General features: G+C 39.2%; 1 protein-coding gene across 1 annotated transcript in view; it reads left to right on the forward strand.

The window, feature by feature from the left end:
* The window catches only part of LOC120523981 (relaxin receptor 2-like), a 345,306-nt gene that overhangs the window by 270,766 nt on the left and 53,234 nt on the right, over positions 1-21,306 (forward strand). The window contains exons 16-17 of the mRNA XM_039745737.1: positions 1,113-1,342; positions 14,906-15,316. Of these exons, the coding sequence (XP_039601671.1) occupies positions 1,113-1,342; positions 14,906-15,316 (641 nt within the window). The remainder of the gene's footprint in view (positions 1-1,112; positions 1,343-14,905; positions 15,317-21,306) is intronic.

Consider the following 21,306-nt stretch of genomic DNA (forward strand, 5'->3'; position numbering starts at 1 on the left):
TGAAACACCTGAATTCAGTAATTAAGAGGTGTGTCCCAATACTTTTGTACCTATGCATACTTGTAATAAACTATAAAAGATTAAATAGTACCTGAAAATTCAATATATTCAACAACGCAGTTGGCACCGAGGATGCTAAAGCAGGTTCCAGTCGTGTATCTCAAACAGAACAGAACTACTAACAGACACACATCTATGTACAGCAGTGTACAGAGCATTTTAAAATAAAATGTGCCCCATTTAACACATTAAAAGTTTCAAACAAAGTAATCTGTAACTTTAGTAATCCAACAGCCACATCTCTCTTTTTCTTGCCAGTGCCCAGAAACTCTGGACTCCTCTAAGACTGCTTTCTGTTCCCCCAGGTCTTCCTTCTTCAGAGTTCTGTGTGATTTTCCATTTTCCTCACATACAGAAGTCCCATGATTTTCATCACGAAAACTCAGCTTTCTCCTTTAGTCGAGGGCACATGCTGTGATAACATAATGGACTGCCTTCCTTTGCTCTCTGACTTTCTAGTGTTCATCCATTACTGTTTTGATTCACATTGATTTGATGAACTAAGTATGAAATATACAGAGAACTGCCACCCATGACACTTATCTACAGTACATAACATTGATCAGAAAATAAATGGGCGGTTAGGTTAGGGTTTTAATGTGAAGTGCCTTTAACAAATTATATTTTCAGAGGAAAGACGGGAGGACTACAGTATAGAGTAATTGCACATAATTTAGATGTTCATTATTGAGGTACCAGCTAATGCATGATTATAAATAACGATTAAAAGCAAAGAGCCCTATGGAGAAAAATGGCCAGCTTTTAATTTCATAACAGTCCCCCTGTTCGCAGCAGGAAGTTGATTAAAGGTATTTAAGCAATCATTTTGTTTTTTTCTTTAGTCAAGACACACTTATATAGACTATCTGGCTTTCTTGTTAGATTATAGCAGCTGTTTTACCTGTCAGTTACATTAAATGGAAAGACCATTGCACACGGTCTATGTGATTTACTAAAATGACTAAGAGTTGTTCCACAAAGACGCCAATTGTCCTGACTTGTGCTATTTCTAGCATATAGATATATTTTTTTTTCTTGCTCTGTTTCCTCAGCTATTTCAAGAAATTTCAGTACTGCTCCTATGCACCTCATGTACGGAAGTGCAAGCCAAACACAGATGGAATTTCATCCTTTGAAGACCTGCTGGCCAACATCATACTTCGAGTGTCGGTCTGGGTTATTGCATTCATCACCTGCTTTGGCAACGTATTTGTCATCTGCATGAGGTCTCTTATACGAGCTGAAAACACTCGGCATGCCATGTGTATCAAAGTATTGTGCTGTAAGTATTAATATTCCATAATTTGCATTTTTGACACCCAGCAGGTGTCTACAAGCATTTTAATCTAAATGTCAACCTTTCTTTAGTGGCTAGTAAATAATATATGTTGCAAGGTGATTTTTTCAGTGATTTATAAAGAAGCAGGATCCATCAGATATGCCATTGAGATAGTTGGGCAGTATTTAACCTAATATAGTCTCGCTACAGGCCTCTAGTGGCTGACCAATGCCTGTGACATCATTTAGGGGCCTGCGGCTGGAGGTGTGAAGTAGCCTGTCTTGCACAGGGCAACGTGTACATGTAAAGGCAGCTATAGATACTGAATGGCACATTTTCAAGATAGTCCTGTCCAATGTTCCCTCTAAGGAGTAGCATATAGTGAGCAAAAAACATTGTTTATGAGCGACATTATGTTTAAGCCAAAAATTTATGAGCACCAATTTTTGCGAAAAGTACGAGTGACTCCGTCGGAATGAGCGATCGTGCGGGAAGTATGAGCGACGCTCTGAATTCAGTTTAGAGGGAATATTGGTCCTGTCCCAAAACTCTACAGTTCACACCTCCATCCACCAGCCCCTAAATGACATCATGGGGGCCCTGTAACTGAAGGTCTACAGTGAGACCCTCCTCATACCAGCAGTAAAGAAGAAGAACTGGCAAAGAAAATGAGCTAATCACACTGTACAGATATGTAAACTTGTAAATATCCAGAAACTTGAACATAGAAACTCCTGCATCAAAATCTTTAAAAGGAGCAAGGCAATAGTGTCATGTGGCAAATATGTGATGGTCACATAGAGGCAACCTGCAGTAACACAGGAAAATTGAAAATGATGACCCAAAACATTATCATTGATCATGATGATGGTGTATGGATGTTGGGCAAGTGATAAATATGCAGTGTGACCTGCGAAATGATGGTAACTGTGATATATACAACTTCCAACTGTAATTAGGCTTTGATCCATCAGACTAAAGACACGTGTAAGGGGCTGAGCACTCAAACAACATGAACATAACAATAATTTGGTAGAAGATTCTGGTTATGTTGTGTGCTGTTATGACTTCAACTTTGGTTTTGTAACTGAAAGTTCTGTTGAACACTATGTTATCTCTCGATGGAGTGACTTTGGCTTTTTATACTGGCTGCTCTTGGTTTTGCCCCTAAAGATATGCCTTATTGTTCTATTCAGTAGGCAAAATGTCTGTAACTGGACAATCACTATTAGAACAGTAGAACAATCTAGATGAGAACAAGCTATTCAGCCCAACAAAGGTTGCCAGTCCTAGCCACTTAATTTTTCCAAAATAACATCAAGTTTAGTTTTTAACGTTCCTACAGTTTTACTGTCTTTTACACTATACTGTATATTAGAGGCTTTCTGCTATTCTATTCAGAGTGATTATGGAACAGCCCCCTCTGAAAAAAATTCACATCTTTGTAAATTATTTGTAAGAATTCACTCAGAGGACAAGAATGTTTTTGATAAAGCCAAAGCAGAACTTTTTCGACTGAATACTAAGTGATACATGTGGTGCAAATCAAACACATTTCACCAGACAGGTAACATTATTCTCACTGCATTGTATTGTGATGGTAGCGCAGGGGTGGGCAAAGTCATTCCTGGAGGGCCGCAGTGGCCGAGCGTTTTTTGTTCCAACCCAGTTGCTTAATTAGAAAACAATCCTTGCCAATAATTACATTTCATGCCTTGTTAGTGCTTTAACTCTGTCAAGTCATTCTCATATTCTAGATTTTTTTTTTCCATTCTAAGGATATCATCCAAATACTTTGAAGTGTAAAACGGATGGATAATTCTCAATCCTTTACTTTTTTCTCTTCTCTTTCCTTCCAAGTATTTAATTAAACCAAATAGTGCACAATAAATACACACAGGTGTAAAGGGTAAAAAGCAAAATGGATAACTGCTGGTTTCTTTTGTCATTTGCATCTTATTGTTAATAAGGAACAATTAAAAACTGAGAATGCAGCTGTTTAAGACTTAAATAAGCAATAAGGGCTCAAAATCTTAAAGAGGGAGATAACTAAAATGAAGCAGAAGTGTTTCTTGAGCAATAAGTGCTTCTTATTAAGCAATTGGGTTAGAACAAAAACCTACAGCCACTGCGGCCCTCCAGGAATGACTTTGCCCACCCCTGTGGTAGCGTCATGTCATGGACTTACCCCACAAGAGTAGGTATAGGCAGATTTAGCTTTTTAGGGTTGTACAATGGACAAAAGTGACTTGATGCAGAGAAGTTATGTTTCAAAGAAGTTCCCCTCTCCAAGAAAGCTCTCCAAAGCACCTTCTCAGAGCAACATACAGTGGCTTAAACATGAGAAGGCAAACACCACTCAGTAGCTTGGTCGGAGACCTCACCTTAAATCTTAGTAAAAATCAAGGAGAACACCTCACAATTTCTGTCTCTCACTGCTCCCCTGACACATCTACAGCAATTCTGAAGAAAAGAAGGATGAATATACAGTATAATACCCTGTGACATCACAGAAGAGCTAACAGAAACTACAAATAAAAGACTGCTGTTAGACTGCAGTTAGCTGATGTTCAATAGAGGTGGACTCAATACATTGATTACATTTTTTTTCAGTCATTTTCTAACGTGATTAGTCCTGAATAGGGTCATTTGGGGTGCTGGAGCGTATCGAAGCTAGCGTAGGGCATGAGGCATGAACAAACCCTGGACAGGAAGCCAGACCATCACAGGTTGAACACACGCACACACACACCAAACACACACACCATGGCCAGTTTAGCATCCCCAATCCACCTAACCTGCATGTCTTTAGACTGTGGAAGAAAACCCATTTAGACGGAGAGAAAATGCAAATTCCTTTCAGGGAGGACGAGGGACGCAAACCCTGGTCTCCTTACTGTGATGCAGCTGTGTTACCAGTGTGCCACCCCTGCATTTTTTCACACCTGTAACAGTCAGTGGTCTCTTAGTTCTAGTTGCATGCTCCCAACGTCTCCTGTCCTACACTATTTGTTCTTCTGTATGTTGCACAAAAAAATTTCCTGTGCTCATGTGAAAGTGATCTTCTTGGTTCTGATTGGGGCTCTTGAGAGACTGAGTGAGGATCCTGAGTGTCTGGGCTTGTGAGTGTCCTTGATAAAGACCAAGATCCAGGCCTTTAGTGACCTCAGCCATCAGCAGTGTGTCTGTCTGCGGAGAGAGTGTCAATCTTATCGAGAGGTTTACTTACCTCAGCAGTGACATTCATGTCTCTGGTGACTCCTCCTATAAAGTCAGTAGATGGATTAGGAGAGTATGGGGGGATCATGAAGTCGCTGGAATGGGGTGTTTGGCACTCTCGATATCTTTACAAAAGGATGAAGGTCTAAGTCTTTAGAGTCCTGGTGCTTCCTGTTTTGATATGTGGATGTGAGACATGGACTTGAGATGAAGACTGCACTCCTTTAGTACTGTGTCTCTCCAGAAAATCCTTGGGTACTACTGGTTTGACTTTGTATCAAACAAGCGGTTGGTGACGGAGCCCCGAATGATGCACATTACCTGCATTGTGAGGGAGCGCCAGTTATTGCGCTACTGCCATGTGGTGTGTTTCCAAAAGGATGATCCAGCTCGCAGGATTCTCATTATTGAGGACCTAAGCCGTCGGGTCAGGCCAATAGGACACCCATATAACACCTGGGTGCTGCAGATAGGCGGCCATCTCTGGAGGGTGGGGCTGGACTGTGTGTCTGCCCAGGGGGTTGCTAACTGGAATCCTGAACTTTTTTGTTATGTGGTGGGTGCGGCAACGTGCTGTACCAGTGCATACTCCCCAACCTGACCTGAGCTGACCATGTGAAAGTGTAAAATGTTGCAAAAGTTTCCCATGTATATGCAAAAACATCTTGAAACTATGCAAAATTTTCTTGTATGCACAAGAAATAAGCTTGTTTGTTTTTCTTTTGTCACTTGATAATCCATGTTTTCTTAAACTGTGTTGCTCTCATCAAAGTTGCTTACCATCTAAGTTCTTAATTCCACTTTTATTTATAATGATTTTACATTGTATTATAAGACACATGGTACATATGGATCTATAAAAACCTTAAATCATTAAGAAAACTGTAAATGAGCTATAATATTTAAAACTTTACTTGTTCATTGTAAAGTTTTAAGATTACATTAGCACATGTTCCTTTTACGGTTTGCACGTCTGCAATGATATTTTCCATTTTCGTTTTTTTTTTACTTTTCTTGCTTATCAGAAGTGAGTATCAATGTTGACACCAATGTACTCACAAAGCAAATTATTAGAAACACTTGAACACCTGCTCATCCATGCAATTATTTAATCAGCCAATCATTTGACAGCAGCACAATGCATAAAATCATGCAAATATGAGCTACAGTTATTGTTCACCTCAAAACATCAGAATGAGGAGAAAAATGTGATCTCAGTGATTTCGTCTGTGGCAGGACTGATGGTGTCAGACAGGACAGTTTGGGTATTTCTGTAACTGCCAATCTCCTGGAATTTTCACACACAACAGTCTCTAGAGTTTACTCAGAACGGTTCTAAAATCAAAAAACATCTAGTAAGTGACAGTTCTATAGATGGAAATGCCACGTTGATGTGAGAGGTCAGAGGAGAATTGCCAGATTGGTTTGAATTGACTGAAAGGCTATGGTAACTCAGGTGACCACTCTGTGCCATTGTGATAAGCTTAAAAGCATCTTAGAATTCACAAGAGTTTGAACCTTCAGGCAGATGGGCTACAATAGCAGCTGACCACATCACATTCCACTCCTGTTAGCCAAGAACAGAAAACTGAGGCTGCAGGGGGCACAGGACCACCAAAACTGGACATTTGAAGATGTAGCCCAAATCTCAATTCCAGCTGAGGCACACAGATGGTACAGACAGAATTTGGTGCCAACAAGAATCAACTGTCAAGGCTGGTGGTTGTGTTGCAATGGTGAGGGGAATGTCAATCATCGTATGAATGCCATGGCCTGTCTGAGTATTGTTTCTGATATGTGCATCCCGTCAAAGGTCACAACTGTACCAACTTTTAATTTCATGATAAAGTACCATGTTACAAAGCAAAAGTCATCTCAAACTGGTTTCATCAAAGTAACAATGAGTCCAGTGTTCTTCAGTGGCCTTCCCAATCATTGGATCTGAATCCATTGGGACACCTTTGAGATGTAGTAGGACAGGAGATTTGCAGCATGAATGTGCAGCCAAAAAATCTGCAGAAACTGTGCAATTCAGTCGTATCAACAAGGACCAGAATCTCTCCAAAATTTTGTGGAATCCATGCCATGAAGAATTGAATCTGTTTTGAGTTCAAAAGGAGTGTTCCTAATAATTTGCTCAATGAGTATATATTTTACACTAAATTTATTCAATTTTCATACCCTGATTAAAGCAAATAGTATTTGGTAAAGCCCTAATATGTATGGTATGTTCAAAACTTGGGCGGCATGGTGGCACAGTGGTATTGCTGCTGCCTCGCAGTAAGAAGACCCGGTCCTCCCTGTGTGGAGTTTGCATGTTCTCCCCGTGTCTGCGTGGGTTTCCTCCAGGTGCTCCGGTTTCCTCCCACAGTCCAAAGACATGCAGGTTAGGTGCATTGGCGATCCTAAATTGTCCCTAGTGCATGCTTGGTGTGTGGGTGTGTGTGTGCCCTGCGGTGGGCTGGCACCCTGCCCAGGGATTTGTTCTTTCCTTGTACCTTTTGTTGGCAGAGATTGGCACCAGCAGACCTCAATGACCCTGTGTTAGGATATAGCAGGTTGGAAAATGACTGACTGACTATTCAAAACTTTCTTTTAGTGGGTGCATGATCATCAACCTTACGTGAGCTGATAATTATGGAAGCATTTTAAACTTGCATTACCCCCACTCCAGACATTACACTTCTTAGTAATACAATCTTAAAGATGACAATATCTTTTATCTTTAACCATCCAACCAGAAAATATTTTCACAATAACTGTAATTTCACAGTCTTTTATCAAAGAGCGATAATGTGTCTTTTTCTTCTTCTTTCCCTCATTTTCAATAATGACTCCTCACCATTTAATGTGTTCTATTTCTCTTTAATTCTATAACAATGTATTATTTTTAGTTATTAGGTTATCGTCATCCTTTAAAGTTTTTACACATAAATGTAAGGCATTATTAAGGCAACTAGTGTAAGTCACTATTTTAATGTGATTACACTGTAAAATAATTATACATTATATTCATTGAATACAGGTAGTATACATGCTGATTTTATACCACTATAAATTTTTAACAAACATCTGATGATATACAATGTTTTAAATTATTGTAAAGGGGTTGACTCTAGCAGTAGGACATGGAGGAAAGAAATGTGGAGAGCATCAGTGCCAAGGACAGAATAAACAGCAGTCTGAGCTAGTAGGCCATTATTGAAATTCGGTGCTTGAGCGCCAGTACAGTAGTAGCCTATGGGACGGTGAACCTGCCACAGCCACACTCTCATCGTCTTCTTGATGTGGAGTGAGCAGTCACTGTCATGGCAGCACATTAATAAATGAGCAAAGTGAACGAAAGTCCATTGGATCAGGACTGCCTAGCTTTGTGCTGTACAACGTTATCTTATGATTTTAATTTAGTTTAGCCAAAGATATTTAGATGCTTTGATTGTAAACATTTCAGTTCTAACAGTAAACAATCTTTATTTTACACATTTGTTCCTACTTCAGTTGTTCTTCCACATCTAGAACATAAGAAAATTGACAGACGAGAGGAGACCATTTAGTCCATCAAGCTCCTTTGTTTAGCTAATAGCTAAGCTGTCCCAATATCTCATCCAGATTCTTCTTAAAAGTTGTTAAGGTTCCTGCATCAACTCCATGTCTCAGAATTTGTTCCAGATGCCCACAACTCTGCATAAAGAAGTCCTTCCTGGTTTCAGTCCTAATTGTACTTCCTTTTAATTTCCATTGATGTTGTCGAGTACTTGATTCACCATTAAGTTGAAACAATTCTGCTGGATCCACTTCATCAATGCCTTTGACAATTTTAAGTACCTGGATGAGGTCCCCACATAGTCTTCTATGCTTGAGACTACACAGGTTTAATTCTGTCACAGTAGGACATCTCCATAAGTCCTGGGATGCCTTTGGTTGTCTTTCTTGTACTGTGGTGACCAGAACTACACACAACACCCAAGATGTGGTTTCACAAGTGCATTATGTAGTCGGAGCGTAACATCACTAATATTTTATTTGACTTTTTAATACCTTCTGCACTTTGCTTGGATGACGAAAATGTTGTGCTAACTAACATAAACCCCTAAATCATTTTCAGAGACAGCTTCCTATATCAGTGTTAGGAGCCAATCCCTGCCAACACAGGGCGCAAGGCAGGAAACAAACCCTGGGCAGGGTGCCAGCCCACCGCAGGGCGCACACACACACACACCAAGCACACACTTGGGACAATTTAGAATCGCCAATGCACCTAACCTGCATGTCTTTGGACTGTGGGAGGAAACCGGAGCATCAGGAGGAAACCCACACAGACACGGGGAGAACATGCAAACTCCACAGAGGGAGTACCCGTGAAGTGAATTTATCTATCTATTTACTTACTTAAACAGCTTTTGTAAAAAGCCAATTTCCCCCCTTGGGACAAATAAAGTTTTATCTAATGTCATTGCCTGAAAAACACACAGAGCCCCGAGGAATGGTTTGGGAGGCAGCCACGCAACCCCATTTAATCTTAACTAGACAAAAAAAAAATTAGCCTGTTGGCTTAAAGACGAGAAATTCAGCCAATATAGTCTTTGAACAATGGTTATTATGGCAAAATAGCTTAGGAGCTCCATACTCGTCCATGTCTAGGTCCACACTAAGACCTCTTAGACACGCCCCCTATTCTTTCATCCCTACTAGAACGGGCGTGGCCTTGTCTGGACACCATGGGCATCATTTTCAGAGACAGCTTCCTATATCAGTGTTTCCCAAACTCGGTCCTGGGGGACCCCTGTGGCTGCAGGTTTTTGTTCCAACCAGCTTCTGTTTTTAATTGGACTCCTGGGCTAATTAAGTGATGTGTTATTTTCCAAGTTCTGTGTTTTGGGAACAATATAGAAATTAGAGAACTAAGTTTTATATATTATATATATATATATATATATATATATATATACAGTACATGCCAAAAGTTTGGACACACCTCCTCATTCAATGTGTTTTCTTTATTTTCATGACCATTTACATTGGTAGATTCTCACTGAAGGCATCAAAACTATGAATGAACACATGTGGAGTTATGTACTTAACCAAAAAGGTGAAATAACTGAAAACATGTTTTATATTCTAGTTTCTTCAAAATAGCGACCCTTTGCTCTGATTACTGCTTTGCACACTCTTGGAATTCTCTCGATGAGCTTCAACAGGTAGTCACCTGAAATGGTTTTCACTTCACAGGTGTGCCTTATCAGGGTTATTTAGTGGAATTTCTTGCTTTATCAATGGGGTTGGGACCAGCAGTTGTGTTGTGCAGAAGTCAGGTTAGTTGGACGATCATTTATTTTTCAACAGGACAATGACCCCAAACACACCTCCAGGCTGTGTAAGGGCTACTTGACCAAGAAGGAGAGTGAGGGAGTGCTGTAAATGGTCATGAAAATAAAGAAACCACATTGAATGAGGAGGTGTGTCCAAAGTTTTGGCCTGTACTGTATATTTATATATATATTAAAATGTACCAAGCATTTATATGGAAATAGTGTATTTTTTTCTTTTTAACAATATTTTCATCTTGATTTTCATTCTACTTGTCCAGGTGTTCTAATTGTTTAATTAATCCATTATTTACTAATTAGTTGGTCTGACGCTTAAGTAGTTGCAACCTTTAATTATTTAGTGTTGTTTGCCTGAGTGTCTACTCTGCTCATTTTTAATTGTCATTAATAAGATACAAACGCAGGGGGAAAACTACACAGAGAAAGGCAAAATATAATGAAATCAACAAAAGAGAGTTAAGCATTTAAATCTATGGCAAAAGCAGAAATATTTCTAAATGTCTTATAAATATAAAAACCATGCTGATGTGCTTTTCTGAATGTAGAATAAGAGAAATAATCCCAGCTAATTAAATGAGATCAGAGCTATCAGGTGTTGTCACTGATTAGGAATCTGATTGGAACAAAAACCTGCAGCCACAGTGTGCCCCCCAGGACCGAGTCCTATACAACATTGTTGAACATCATGTTTTTATAACTAGCGTTCCTTTTGCCCACGTTTAGCTCTTTGTACGTTTGTACATTAAAGTGCATTTCCAAGTCTTTACCCAGTTCTGAAGCTTGTCTGAGACTTTCTGAATTGTTTTGCTGCCTCTTCAGTGTCTGCGATTGCTCAAATTTAGTGTCATCTGCAAATTCAAAAGTTTGCTATCTATACCAGAATTAATGTCTTTAATTTAAATCTGAAAAAATACATGACAGACCCCAAGGGACTCCACTGATGACCTCACTCTACGTTGAGCATTCACCTCTTATCTGAACTCTTTGCCTCCTGTCAGTTACTATAACAGACTTGATATTCAGTTTTGTAGGATACTTCTGATGCCTACAGCTTCTAGTTTTACAATTAATGGTGTCAGACCAAGTCAAAGGCTTTTTGAAAGTTTAAGTCAAATATTTTGTAAAGTATAGTAAAGTAAGTATATTATGTTGTACTTTTCAATAAGTTAATTAGAGAATCTGAATTGGTCCCATATCAGTATCCTCCTGATGCTGCTGGGAAAGGGGTTGGTTCCTGCAACCCTAAACTTGAATAAAACAGATTTCCAAACTAGATAGATCGATGGACTTTTCTACAGTAAATACCATTCCATGCCACTTTACTACAGGGTGTCCGATAAGTCTGAAACCATATGGAAAAATAAATAATTACTAAATTGTATTTTGATCTTTGAAATCCCAAGTTTTCTTTAAAGAATGAAGAAAAATAAGACTCTATGTCTGGTCCCTATACAGAGTATGGATACAAAGGTGGCCCACTCCTTCTAGTATTTGGAGGTCCACATCAACAATAGGTTGAGGAACTATACAAGAAAGGACAGTGCAGGCTCTTTTCTTTTCTTTTTCCTTTTCTTTTTCCTTAGTAGGCCTCATTCCTTTAATGTGGGAAGTGACATCCTTCACATCTTTTATAACTCTGTGATGGCCAGTGTGATTTTTCTACACTGTGGTTTACTAGGGTGGGTAACATCATTTTTCAAGAGAGTGAATCAACAAGCTGAATTAAAGGGCAAGCTCAGTTTTGGACCCCCAGGATATAGTGATAGAGGAAAGAATTAAAACAAAACTGAGTGTCATTATAAAAATGCTGCACATCCTCAATCTCTGACACACTAGCACTGAGGACTTTCAGCTAACAAATTATTCAGTAGAAGTGAGTGAAGACATGTTACTGGGGCTACTTAATACCAACAGCAATATGCCTGCATAACGTCTCCCTGGGATTGGGTCTGCCAACTCAGAAGCTTTCTTTTAATTTTCTTCCTTTTTAGTCATTCTGGCATGTGTTCAGACTAAAGTGTATATATATATATATATATATATATATATATATATATATATATAAAGTGTATATATATATATATATCCATACATTATCCAACCTGCTAGGTCCTAACTACAGGGTCACGGGGGTCTGCTGGAGCCAATCCCAGCCAACACAGGGCGCAAGGCAGGAAACAAACCCTGGGCAGGGTGCCAGCCCACCGCAGGGCGCACACACACACACACCAAGCACACACTTGGGACAATTTAGAATCACCAATGCACCTAACCTGCATGTCTTTGGACTGTGGGAGGAAACCGGAGCACCAGGAGGAAACCCACGCAGACACGGGGAGAACATGCAAACTCCACAGAGGGTGTACCCGGGAAGTGAATTTACTTAAACAGCTTTTGTAAATAGCCAGTTTCCCCCCTTGGGAAATGTCATTGCCTGAAAGACACACAGAGCCCCGAGGAATGGTTTGGGAGGCTGCCACGCAACCCCATTTAATCTTAACTAGACAAAAAAAAATTAGCCTTTTGGCTTAAAGACGAGAAATTCAGCCAATATAGTCTTTGAACAATGGTTATTATGGCAAAATAGCTTAGGAGCTCCATACTCGTCCATGTCTAGGTCCACACTAAGACCTCTTAGACACGCCCCCTATTCTTTCATCCCTACTAGAACGGGCGTGGCCTTGTCTGGACACCATGGGCTCTGATCAGTCCTCATTGGGGTTGCCCCTGGAGTTGCTGATGGAAAACAAAGAAGACTTAACAGCAGTGCCAGCTCTCAGTTTGGGGTGGCATTGCTTACCTTGCTATAGCCCTGAAGGTGATCGCCAGGTATGCATATGTGTCACAACCTATCTAATGAGTCCAAAAATGCAAGATTATTCAATGCATAAGTCAGAGAGTGAGCTCACCATAGAATTTAAGTGCAGCCTGGTAATTCAGGGTTACAATGTCTTGCTTCTCCCTGTGATTCCAGAATGATGAGACACCCTGCTGTACTTTAGAGCTATAGCACAGTTGGAGACACCCGTTACATTCTATATTTGCACCATAGGCAGGCTAAATGTCATGTTCCAGGTCAAACAATTGTTCAGAGTCAGGGGTTAACAAGCAACCTTATCCCCTAGTGGCACATACTTACATTTTCAGCTAAACTTCATTTAAGCAGTACAGAAAACTGTAAGACCAGGTTTTTATTTCCCCACCAGAAATTAGACAGTTATGCTTCAGTCTGCATCCTCCATTTGAGCTTGACTGAGCTGAGTAGAAAGACAATGATTTTTCTGAATATCACAGACAACTGGTGACATTTCTTTCAAAGTTCAAACATCACTATGTGTCAGACACCCTTATTTCATATATAGATTTTGCAAGCTGATATTTTCTAATGTGAAATAATTATTTTTAATAGTATTGCTTGCAGTGAGCACTTTCTCGACATTCATTCCTCACTGCATAATGCAAATGGTGATAAGTAACTTACACTGCTTACAATATATACTCGCATATAAGTTGGTTCTTGAAACCCGAAAAATCGATCATAAAATCAGACCCTGACTTATACACCCGTTCAAAAATACGACACTTACATTTTTTTTTAAGTCTTCTTGCTTCCTCCAATCTCGCACCAGTTTCTCAGACACATTGAATTTTGTTGCAGCAGCTCAGTTACCAATTTCTTTCGCCACTTCAACGACTTTTAATTTAAAACCAGCTTTACATTTTCTTTTGATCAAACTCTCCATTGTAGATAAGGGATACTCTTACGATAAAGGTGTATGAGGGTATGAAATACAAAAAACACAAAACAGTGCAAACGTCGCATCAGAATAGTTTGGGTATTACCGTGTGGTCATGTAGGCACAATACATAGAAAAATAAAGGCAGTGTGCTCCATCGTTACTCTGTCAGGTGGATGTTAGCATATCATAATCTCTTGGACCAATAGCGTGAGTTTTACGCATTCGACTTATATGACCGACATTATGAAATACAGGAAATTACACGATAAAATCAAGCCCCGACTGATCTGTGGAAGAACTTAAACGCAAATATATATGGTATAAAAAGTGTTGACCTCCTTGTAAATGTTCACATTAAATTGTTCTACAATTGTTCTACAAATTGTTCTGGCAGCCATGACAGCCTTGAGTCTTTGTGCGCAGATCTCCATCAGCCTTGCACGTCTGGACACTGACATTTTTCCCCATATTTCTTTGACCATCAAGCTCAAGCTCTGTCAGGTGTCATGGTGGTCATCTGTGAACTTCCTTTTTCAAGGTCTGCCCCAAATTCTCCATTGGATTGAGTTCTGGACTTCGACTAGGCCACTTCAGGATCATTAATCTTGTTGTTTTAAAGCAATTCCTGTGTAGCTTTGGCTTTCACCTTGTGGTTTTTGTCTGAGGGGAAAGTAAATGTTCTCCCAAGGCGCAGGTTTCTTGCAGACTGCATCAAGTTTTCCTCCAACATTTCCTGGTGTTTTTCTAAATTAATTTTACCCTGAGAAGCCTTCCTCGGTCTACTACAGAGTAGAATCCACATAGCCTGATGTTACCACCACCATGTTTAATGGTCAGGGAGGCATATTTTTGATAATGTGCAGTGTTTACACATGGTGTTTAGCGTAATGGCCAAAGGACTTAATTTTGCTCTTATCTGACCATAGAACCTTCTCTCAGCTGACTTCATAGTCTGCCAAGTGCCTTCAGGGAAACTCCATCAGTGATGTCACTGCGCTCATTTTTTAATGGTGGCTCACTCTTTGCCGCCCTACAATAAAGCTGGGAGAGCAAAAATGTGCACATAAAGTTAATTCTAGTCCATGGTGTTGACACTCAGTGGATTTATAAAGTGAATTCCATGTGTGAATCAAATCAATAATATAATAACTCCTAATTAATTGATGGCAGACACAAATGTTCTAAATTCATATGTTTTTGCTGCATCATCTATTCATTTCTGTGTTGAACTGTGGTGTTTAAGTTTGAAATGTAATTTTAACCTATGTTCTTGGTTTCAGGTGCCGATTGCCTAATGGGAGTGTATCTCTTCTTTGTGGGAGTTTTTGATGTCAAATTCCGGGGTGAATACAACAAGCATGCACAGCTATGGATGGAAAGCCTTCAATGTCGGACAATAGGATTTCTGGCCATGCTGTCTTCTGAAGTCTCTGTCATGCTGCTGGCCTACTTGACTTTGGAAAAGTACTTGGTCATAGTCTTTCCATTCAGCAACATTCGGCCAGGCAAATGCCAGACTTGTATCATTCTGGGCTCAATATGGGTTATTGGATTTTTAATTGCTGTCATCCCACTAATGAGTGAGGATTTCTTTGGGAATTATTACGGAAGAAATGGAGTTTGTTTTCCACTCCATTCTGATCAACTGGAAAAGCCAGCAGCGAGAGGTTACTCAACTGGAATATTTCTAGGTATTTGCCTTTTTATTTCTCTTGGTTTATGAGTTGAAGATGTAAAAGAAATGAATAAAGAAAATGCAACCTCAGTTAAAGAAGGCATAAGTGCCTAACTCCTTCACAGAGCAGATCACCACTTTTAGCTTCAAAATGGCTTTTGCTTGATTGCTGTCTGGATTGCTACACTGTTTCCTCTTGCTTTATCAGCATTATTTAGCATTTTTTTCTGAAATCAATTTCTTTAACTTTTATGTATTAGTTATATCAACCTGACACTAGTCGTTTAATTGTAAAATCAGGAAATCACTACCCTTCAGAAAACTGTTACATGTTAAGAGATCTGAGGTATTTAATTCAAGTAAGGTGCCAAAATAAATATTTTGAATGTCTTCACATAGAAAAGCATGTTTGCACCATCCCTTTCATATTACACTTAATTTGAAACATACAGTATTGCTGGAATGATGGAACAAAGTGTAACGTTTCAAACCAAATCAATTGCTCTAGTACAAGCTGTACATTCCTATTATAATAATTAGACATATATAATTGAAGGACCTATATGTGTGTATGGAGTAGTCTGCTCTGCTTATGATCAATCACAGCCACTAGATGGCACATGCATGCACCTCACTTCTCACTACGAAAGACCAGTGTGCAGCAAACACCGCCACACAACAACAACATTGTGCTAATGACACAGATGAAGAAACACAACGTCAAAATGAAACAAATGCCACAGCTCAGCAATGTGCAAGTGAAACACCTCAGCAATGGAGGGCAAGGCTTGAAGTTATCACTAAAAACATTGTCTATCTGGAGGGATTTTCTTGAGACAATGATTAATAGGACTCATATGCCAGCTATACAGATATCGCCAGCATCTTCTTGTGAAAGCCAATGGTGGCACAGGTGGGTCCTTAGCAATTCTTAAAAGTTAGCTGACACCTCTCCAAGTTCAAAGTCAAAAGTCAAAGGCAAAGTGAACTTTATTGTCATCTCAACCATATACAAGTATACAGATAGACAAAATTGCAAAGCTCAGGGTCCACAGTGTAACAACATAATGTGCAAATAATAAATTAAAAATAGAATTAAAATTTAAAAAGTAAAAATTAAAACACAAACAAGACAAGGCATTGTGCAAAGATAGGACAAAGAAGTAGCAGCAATATTGATGTGTAAGATATGTAATATAATAAATTAATAATAAATAATAGATATAGATAATACAGAAATTATCAGTGTATGATAGTTGTTTAAGACGTGTGTAAATAATGACAGATCAGAATGTTTCACAGCAGAAGGATATCAAGAGTGTCCAAATACTTAAAGGTCAGTATGAGATTTTCAGTTCTTTTCTACATGCACACTCATCTTTGCAAGACAGTGGTTTTCATGTATAAAAGTTCTGTTTTTAAAGGTGGTCGAGGCAGTGTGGAATGTCCCAGGGGGCAGCCTGGTGTTAAGGAGTCTAACAGCTTGGGGGTAAAAACTCTCCTGCAGCCTGGCAGATTTGGCTCTGATGCTGCAATATCTTCTCTTGGATGGCAGAAGTGTGAAAAGTCCATGTGAGGGGTGTAAGGGGTCCTGCACAATGCTGCAGGCCTTGTGGACACTGCGTGTGTAAAATATGTTCCGTAGTGAAGGGAGAGGCACCCCAATAATGTTCTCTGCTGTCTTCACTATCCTTTGCAGGCCCTTGCGGTCAGATATGTTGCAGTTGCCATACATACCAGACAGTCATGCAGCTGGTCAGAACACTCTCAATGGTGCCTCTGTAGAACATGGTGAGGATGGAAGGAGGAAGACTTGCTCGCTTCAGCCACCTCAGGAAGTGTAGTCTCTGCTGGGCTTTCTTGATTAGAGATGAGGTGTTATGTGTCCACGTAAGTTCCTCAGTTACGTGCATACCGAGTAACTTGGTACTCCTAACAATCTCCACATCTAAACCGTTGATGCTGAGGGGGATGTGGGCAGGACTTGATTTTCTGAAGTCCACAAGTCTCTTTTGTTTTGTCGACATTGAGAGATAGATCATTGTCTTCACACCATGTGGACAGCCGTTTCACCTCATCTCTGTATGCTCTTTCATCATCCCTGCTTATCGGTCCCAGCACCGTCGTATAGTAAAGCTGCTAGGGAGTCTTCAGGTTATTTTTGTCCCAGAGACCACACACAGCTAGTAATTACATAATTATAGAATTATTTTAAATACTATGCATATTGTATATATGATACGTCATTTTTTATCAAGTAACATATTCATTATAATAGTAATACGGAAACATAGTAGTAGGTAGTATACATTGAAATATGTTGCCATTATAACACAAAATGAATAAGAATTTATTAAAAAACGTGGTTTAATTTTATGTAATAGAAAACACAAATAACTTTTCTAATTTAACTTAATTTATTGTTATTATACTTAATAACACTACGACAAAACATTTATTGTACTGTAAAGATGTGCAGAAGTGTCAAAATTGCAGCAATGAGTACCTGCTACATTGATAAAGTGTGTCATGTGTAGATTACAAACGCAGGAAACAGTAATAAAAATAACAAGAAATATCAATATAGTAAATATAACAGTACCTAATTAAAAAAATTAAATATAAACATACAACATGCACTGGATAATATGCATAACAACCAGACTGCACCAGAAACTGAGCAGCAGCGTAGTCAGTAACTGTCATGTTGTGCTGTTTTGTTCCCTGTTGCTTATTAGTCTCTGAAGCCAAAAGTGCAGACTGAGGTTTTGAAGACCAAGGAATTCATTTTTCATATTTTTTAAATATTTGTTTTGTGTCATTTTGTTTTTTTCTTATGTCAGCCACATTTTCGGGCACATGCTGCTAAGATGGTTGCTACCCTGTGCCATGTGGCGTGACTACTGCAATGTTATTTAAGCTGCCATTGCACTGAGCTGTTTGTCAAAGATTAGGATTCACCCAAACCTTATAGTGATTGTTTCTTTGTTGTTGTTGAAAAGCTCTGGTTGACTAAATTGTTCCCCGTTTTCTGACTACAATTTAGGGTAAATGTGTTGTCTCTGCTTGTTTATTGATTTCGAGGTTGCGGTTCTTGACTTCTTGCTAATTTGATTCCTCTAATGACTCCTAATGCTAGTTTTACTACTGCACTTCTCTGTAGTCTCTACAAGTAACAATGAATCAGCATTGCAAACTGATTGGTCGTGCAAATTCTTATTAAATTAAGTCTAAAGCCAATGTCACATGACAGGACTTTTCCAGAGATTTTCATTCATAGCCGCCATTTAATCTGCGAGTCAAATGTAGTTGGCCGGCGAGATCCTATGAAATCATTTATGTAATGTGAGTGTAATTCAGTCCAACTTGACCACACAGGTTTGATTTTATCTTTAGTCGTAGGGTCAGGTTGGTGTGCATTAGAGCTGACAACCAATGAATGCTCACCCAGAAGTACAAAGCCTAGAATGCAGCAACAAGGAATAAGGAAAACAGTTGCTTTGAACCTCAAACACAGAAGAGAAACTCATCTGTCTAATATCTTATTTTTTACATACCATGACAAAATGGAAAAAATAAAAAAATGGCAGTAATTGTGGCTGAACTCTCCACTTCTATTAACCCTTCATACATTATTGGCTGTCAGAAAAATGGGTAAGGACAGCTGTGCTAGAAAGTCAGCACTCAGTAGGAAAATGTGGCATGGGCAGTGATATCCAGTCGTGTAAGTTGACATGGTCTGGTGCCAAGATCAACAACGTTAGTAAGCAAATCTGATATACCCAACGACTAAAAGTCACATAAGATGACAGCAGCTTAAGTCAACGGTCAGGCTGATGATTAAACTAAAATTGACAGTTTAATGGCTTGGGGTTAAAACTGCTTGCAAGTTGAATGTTAGTATTGAATGGTACGATATCTCTTGCTGAATAACAGGATGGCAAACATTTTTTGCTAAAGATTTGTGAGAAACCTGACTAGCTAGTTAAAGGAAAAGACATCATAAAATGTACATTGATTTATGGTATAAGATTAAATTGATGTACATGTTAAACTCCAGCTTGTCACAATAAGAGTGATAAAGTGGCACAATGATTAGTGCTGTTTCAGGGCTGGAGTGAGTGTGCTTGTAGCTCGCTACAAATCTTGTGACCATCCAGGGTTTGTTCCTGGTATAGTCTCCTACCCCACTATGACCCTATATTTGAGTACTGTAGTTTGAAAAATGGGTGAATGAATGATTAATTAGCCATTAGTATGCTTCTGTTTCATAAATAGACTGTGATTTGTGGGGCTGTGTCTTTCTGGTATTCTTATCATCAGAAGTAGAGATATTGGACGTCTGCTGTGCTTACATATTAAGCAGGCAAATCAGGTACGGTACCTTTCTCAGTAGTGAACAGACTTAAACCCTAAAAGTCCTGATATAAATGTTTCATTACCATATAACATCTGCCAATGGCCATTCTGTTATTTTTTTTCAACTGCTACTTTTTAATTTGAGCGGCTTCGTCTTGCAGAATGTGATACTTCTGTACTTCAAATACAACAGATATATTTGAATGCTTGTAGTCTATTTTTATTGAAAACCAACATTACAATGGCATGCTACTCAAAAAAAACAAATAATAATAACCTCATAGATAAAACCATTTACAAAATGACGAAGGAAAAAACAGAAGCTCAAAGAAATAAAAACAAAATAAGATTCAACCCCCACTCGATATTTAGAGTGTTTAAGACAATATGAGCCCACCCAGTTTTAGATCTGTTGGTCTTTCATCCTTTGCATGATCAGATATTTCCAGTATATACTTTAGGTGCTCACATTGGGTATATTAGAGAGACCTGCTTTGGCCAACAGAACTTCTTTATGGGTGATTTACCAATACTGACAAGTAAAATGGGCAAGTTTCGAGGCGTTTACAGTTTTACAGGCAATTTCGAAATTGTGGACCTCACAAAAAAGGTGTTTTGGGTTTCACATGTGTTTTTTGGTTGGAAAACAAGGACTTTTGCACCCTTAATGCCTTGTTCTGTGTTTACTTGTGTTCCTTTCTGCCGCTGCATAATGCATAAAATCTGTCGCACACCAAATTATTTCTGTTGTTGCCTCTTGTTCACATTACTACACAGGGCCAGAGTGTTTTTAATTCTTTTTTAAACGTGATGTGCTGTATATTTTCTACTTTCTTATAAGTACAATCACCTCACTGTAAACTTGCACTACAGTTATAATATTGTACAACCTGAGCCACTTTATAAAGCGCATATTTACATATGATGAAGATATTTTTAAGATGAAATGCAGCAAAATATGTTTATTATATTATACAGATAAAACTTTAACTTCATTTAAATAATCTGTATCCTAATAAAACCCTTGTGTGCGTCCAGGTGTCTGTGTGAGTGTCTTCTGGTGAAGTGCGCATGCGTGGGGCCACACAGCACGTGTTCAGTCTCTTCCTGTGCATTCCCTGTGCAGAGAGAGAGACAGATACACACACACAGGCACGCGCGAGTCACACACACACACACACACGTGCGAGAGTTACGCACACACACGGGCGCGCGCGAGTCACACACACAAGTCACACACGCACACGAGACACACACACACAGGCACGCATGACAGACAGACAGACAGATGACAGACAGACAGACAGACAGACACACACACACAGACACACAGGCGTAAGACAGACAGACACACACACACAGGCGAGAGACAGACAGACACACACACAGACACAGAGGCGCGCGCTTAAGAGACACACACGCGACAGACACACACACACACACACACACGCGTGCATTGTTGCAATGTTACTTTTCTTGGTTGTTTAGTAAATTACAGATTTTTCAAATGTTCATTTTTTCCCCTAAGCTTAAAACTCATTAAAAAAAGAGTTTTTAGCGAGCGGGTCGTAAGGCTATAGCGCAAATTCTTGCAGTGTTAGTTTTCTCTGTTGTTCAAGGTTTACTTAGTGTTATTCAATGTTTTTA

The sequence above is a fragment of the Polypterus senegalus genome, chromosome 2, assembly GCF_016835505.1.
Source record: "Polypterus senegalus isolate Bchr_013 chromosome 2, ASM1683550v1, whole genome shotgun sequence".
NCBI classification, from domain to species: Eukaryota; Metazoa; Chordata; class Cladistia; order Polypteriformes; family Polypteridae; genus Polypterus; species Polypterus senegalus.